Source organism: Rana temporaria, chromosome 12, assembly GCF_905171775.1.
Source record: "Rana temporaria chromosome 12, aRanTem1.1, whole genome shotgun sequence".
NCBI lineage: Eukaryota > Metazoa > Chordata > Amphibia > Anura > Ranidae > Rana > Rana temporaria.
This window is the reverse complement of record NC_053500.1, coordinates 13,984,739-13,989,424: the sequence shown is the minus strand read 5'-3', so window position 1 is coordinate 13,989,424 and position 4,686 is coordinate 13,984,739. Positions and strand designations below refer to the sequence as shown.

At 44.3% G+C, this 4,686-nt stretch overlaps 1 protein-coding gene across 1 annotated transcript; it reads right to left on the bottom strand.

Moving 5' to 3' along the window:
• Window positions 1–347: 347 nt before the first annotated feature.
• LOC120918869 (fibronectin type III domain-containing protein 11-like) lies at window positions 348–1,362 on the bottom strand. Its single transcript, XM_040330723.1, has one exon. The coding sequence runs from the start codon at window positions 1,272–1,274 to the stop codon at window positions 423–425; it is 852 nt and encodes a 283-aa protein (XP_040186657.1). The 5' UTR covers window positions 1,275–1,362; the 3' UTR covers window positions 348–422.
• Between the last annotated feature and the right edge of the window lie 3,324 nt (window positions 1,363–4,686).

Below are 4,686 nucleotides of genomic sequence, written 5' to 3'. Positions count from 1 at the left end.
CAAAAGTAGTACAGGGAGCATTTTCAAAGTCGGACCGACTTGTGTAGGACACTACAAGACGGTCTCATAGGGAAACATTGAACACAGAGCAAAGTAGGATGAAAGTAGTGTAGTAGTGTGAACCCAGCCTTAGGGAGGAGCAGCCTTAAATATCCACCTGGCAGCTGGAGCCAGGTGTGGTTGATCAGAACCTGCTGGCTTCTGGGAGACACCTGCTGGTGGACACTGGAACTGCATCCATCTGCAAAGTGAACCCCAGTGCCACCAGCAGGTCAACTCAACCCTGACACAAGTCTACCTTCCTGTGTGTAGCGCAATAACTCTCAGACATCTCAACAGCTTCTTTCATTTACTTTTATTCATTGTTCTTGGAGTCACCTTGTGTTTTGTAGGCATCTAATGCATTTTGGAGCAGGAGGTGCTCAGACTTCCCTTGTACTCAGTGTAATGATGTCGCACCACTCATCGTACACTTGGTTGCATGTCTTGGTCCTCCTTATGGAAAACTGGTACGTCTTTTCTGGCAGGAGATTGTCGATATTTAACGTGTTGCCCTCCACAGTATATACACCACTGTGTGCCTCCTCATTTGATTGTAGGTTTAGCTGTTGAAAGTGCACTTCAAAACTGTCTGTCAGCAGACGATGCCCGGAAACATGCCAACTCAGAAAAGTCCAATTGTCAAAAGCCATTGACTCTGATCGATGAAACGTCACTGGCCGTTTGGTGTTCAAGAACAGCTTTAAGGAGGGAAGGTGGTGGAATGTAGTTGTTACAATAAGTTGGTGTTTAATGTGCAGTGGTCCACGCACTGACATGTTCTGAAAATCATTCACCAACTTTCCTAGCCCAGACAGATCTTGATTGAGGGTCTGCTGCTTTGTCAGAGAGAATTCTCCTTCATTTGCCTGGACCATCTCCACCAGTTCTGATCGCCTTTCCTTCATCTCTTCCAAGTATTTCTCTAGGAGAAACAGCTGCATCTTGGTCTGGTCTGTACCCATTTCTTTCATATGTTTGTATCTCTGAGGGTGTAAAAGCAGCTCCGTTTTGACATATTCCAAACCCGTAAATGTTTTTTTGGGCAGGATGGTGATGAAAAAATTACTTTTCCTGAGCAGATCCAGCCGATCTTCGAAATCTTTCAGTGTGGCCATGCATAGGTGATCATCTATGAGTTTCAGGTAGGCCTTTTGGTAGTTGAAAACGGCAGCAAGACGTTCTCCTTCATCCTGTTCTGTGTTGACAGATGTCACACTGATTGACGTGTCCATTTACTTTAAAGATCTGTACCACTGTAACCCTATTCAAGATAAAGGCAAGACATAGTGACAAGCAGACTCTTCTATATATCTAAAAAAAAAAGTGGGCAGAGGCTGATGCCGCGTACACACGACCGTTTTTCATGATGAGAAAAATGCTATTTTTTAAATTGGTTGTGAAAAACGGTCGTGTGTAGGCTCCAGAGCATTTTTTGAGACAAGAAAAATGGCCATTAAAAATTTAGAACCTGCTCTATTTTTTCTCGTTATTTTTCACGTTGTCGTTTTTCTCGTCGTGAAAATCGGTCGTGTGTAGGCTTTAACCACAATTTTTTTTTTTTTAAAAAGTCATAATTCTATCCCCTATTTTGTAGGCACTATAACGTTTGTGCAAACCATTCAATACACGCTTATTGCAATTTTTTGTTTTGCCAAAAATATGTAGAAGAATACGTATCGGTTAAGGACCTGACCCCTTTTTGCGATTCGGCACTGCGTCGCTTTAACTGTTGATTGCGTGGTCATGCGACGTGGCTCCCAAACAAAATTGGCATCCTTTTTTCCCCACAAATAGAGCTTTCTTTTGGTGGTATCTGATCACCTCTGCGGTTTTTATTTTTTGCGCTATAAACAAAAATAGAGCGACAATTTAAAATGGGTTTTACGGTGAGTACAAAAATCCTATTTTCTCTTCCGTTCATAGACGGACACAGCCTTCTTTGACATTAGGGTTATGCTTCTTCCTACCAGGAGATTTCTCCTGGTAGGAAGAAGCATAACCCTAAGGTCAAAGAAGGCTGTGTCCGTCTATGAACGAAAGAGAAAAATATGTTTTTAAATTGTCGCTCTATTTTTGTTTATAGCGCAAAAAATAAAAACCGCAGAGGTGATCAGATACCACCAAAAGAAAGCTCTATTTGTGGGAAAAAAATGACGCCAATTTTGTTTGGGAGCCACGTCGCATGACCGCGCAATCAACAGTTAAAGCGACGCAGTGCCGAATCGCAAAAAGGGGTCAGGTCCTTAACCTGCATAATGGTCCGGGTCTTAACCGGTTAAGTGGAATTAGAGGAAAAATAAAAATGGCAAACAGGCAGGCTCTTTAATGCAGAAGAGACATGGAATGCAATAAAATACACTAAGCTGCCTATTCGCAATAGCCTGAGGAATATACATGCAAGCGCAGCTCAGTGTACATTCCAGCACTCTGCCTGTGTGCTGGGGTGAGTGCATCCCTGCGCAGGCAGGAGCTGCATCGATCTTTGAAGAGCGATTCTAGGTAGATCACTTTTCACAGGGCGGCACAAGCACAGTTGACAGGTATTTAGGAGGCGATACGATTGCCTCCTAAATTTTTTTTTTTTAGAGCTCAGTCGATTTCTTGAAAAGGGAATAAAGGTTCAGCAACCGTGAGCCTAGAGCATGGGTCTTCACACTACGGCCCTCTAGATGTTCAGGAACTACAATGGCCATCATGCCTAGTCATGTCTGTGAATGTCAGTGTGTTACGATGCCTCATGGGATGTGTAGTTCTGCAACAGCTGGAGGGCCGTGGTTTGAGGATCCCTGGCCTAGGGCTTGGCCTGTGGTTGTGATACATTCATTTGGATGGGTTATGTTTGCTGGATGTACTGCCCAATGAATGCAACGGGGGAGGAGGAGGGATAATTTTCGCCGCAGCTTATGTACAACCCTGTCTAGATGCCTTTGCAGTTAGGGGAAGGGCCGTCTTTAAGGCAGGGCAAAAGGGGAAGCTGCCCTGGGCTCTGTCATTGTTGTGGGGCCCAAAGCAGCTGCCTCATACTTGCCAACTATCCCAGTTTAAATTCCCTTGTCCCTTGAAGTTTTAGGCCTTTGCTGTGTCCTGATATCTCAGTGTGAAATGCTGCCCAGCTCTGCCCTATTGTTGTGTACAGATGACTCACCTGCAGACCCTGTGTTTACATGTAAATAACTGTTATTCATATGTAAATGACGGGATCATTCATATGTAAATAGTGGCAGAATTCATATGTAAATAGCTGAGGTTGGCGGCATTCATATGTAAATACATATGACATTCATATGTAAATAAAGGTGGCATTCATATGTAAATAAAGGTGGCATTCATATGCGGTGAAGAGATGATGTGCTGTAACCTCTAGCAACCAATCAGTGAGCAGTAATGTGTGCTGTAACCTCTAGCAACCAGTCAGTAAGTGGTAATGACATGCTGTAACCTCTGGCAACCAATCGCAATCATCACTGCCTGATCTGATACAGTAAACTGATTTCAAGTCTAGCTGATATTTATTGTATGTCTCAGAGCAGGTGGAGAGCAAAATTGCATGGGGGGGGGGAGGACCCCAAGATTTTTTTTTGCCCAGGGTCCAATCAACATTAAAGATGGCCCTGGTTACGGAGGGGGGGGGGGGGGTTTAATATGAAGCTTGATCTTCTATTTCTTACCACTCCCCCTACTGCAAGTGTAAGCTAAGCCTAAAAGGAAGGTGAGTCAGTACTAGCAAATACATAGGATACTTACTAGATGCGAGCAGATTGGATTGCAGGGGATCCTGGGCGCTTATTACGATGATGTTCTCAGTTGCTGAATGATGTTTACCTTATACCTAAAAATGAAAAAAACAATATAGATATTAAGGCTGCATTCACACCTCCGCGACAAGATTCGCCGCGTACGCGGCGTATTTTGCCGCGAGTGTGTAACTTTTATTTTTTTTTTTCAACAAAGCCTTCCCATTGCTTTGTATGGCCGAACGCCAATGCCGCCTGAAAAAAAGGGTCCGGGACTTTTTTTCAGGCGGCAGGCGTACGGCGTCTGAGATGTGGATCATCTCATAGACAGCAATGGGAATTCTCCCCTCCAGCGGCACGAGCGTCCGGCGTCGGGCGTTTTGTCGCGGAGGTGTGAATGGGGCCTTAATGTGGCTTACCAGTCCTTGGATGTGGTGTTTTATTTTTCTTTATTCTTATTCTTTATTTATTTTTTATTGATCTGTCACTTACATGCTTCCTCTTCTAGGGTGTTACAATGCAGCTTTAGCCCTAGGTTGCTTGTTTCTGGTTTGGCCTATAGAACGACTCCCCCTTCATCCTCCATAACATAGGGGAAGGTGGTCAGTAGTTCACAGAGGTGAATTGGGCAGGGCTGATAATGCTTGAGAATGAAAAACGAGGAACAAGCTCGCAGGATTTCTAGCAGAATCTGTTTTTTTTTTTTTGGACTTGCAAAAAAAATCTACAGCATATACTCGAGTATAAGCCGACCCGAATATAAGCCGAGGCACCTTTCGGCCGCTAGCAGGGTGTGTTTTACCCCCCACTAGCGGCCGAGAAAGGGTTAAAACCGTCCGCAATGCACTGCTGAAGTATAGCCACGCTGTCCCATCGATTTCAATGGGCAGGAGCGGTAAACACACCGCTC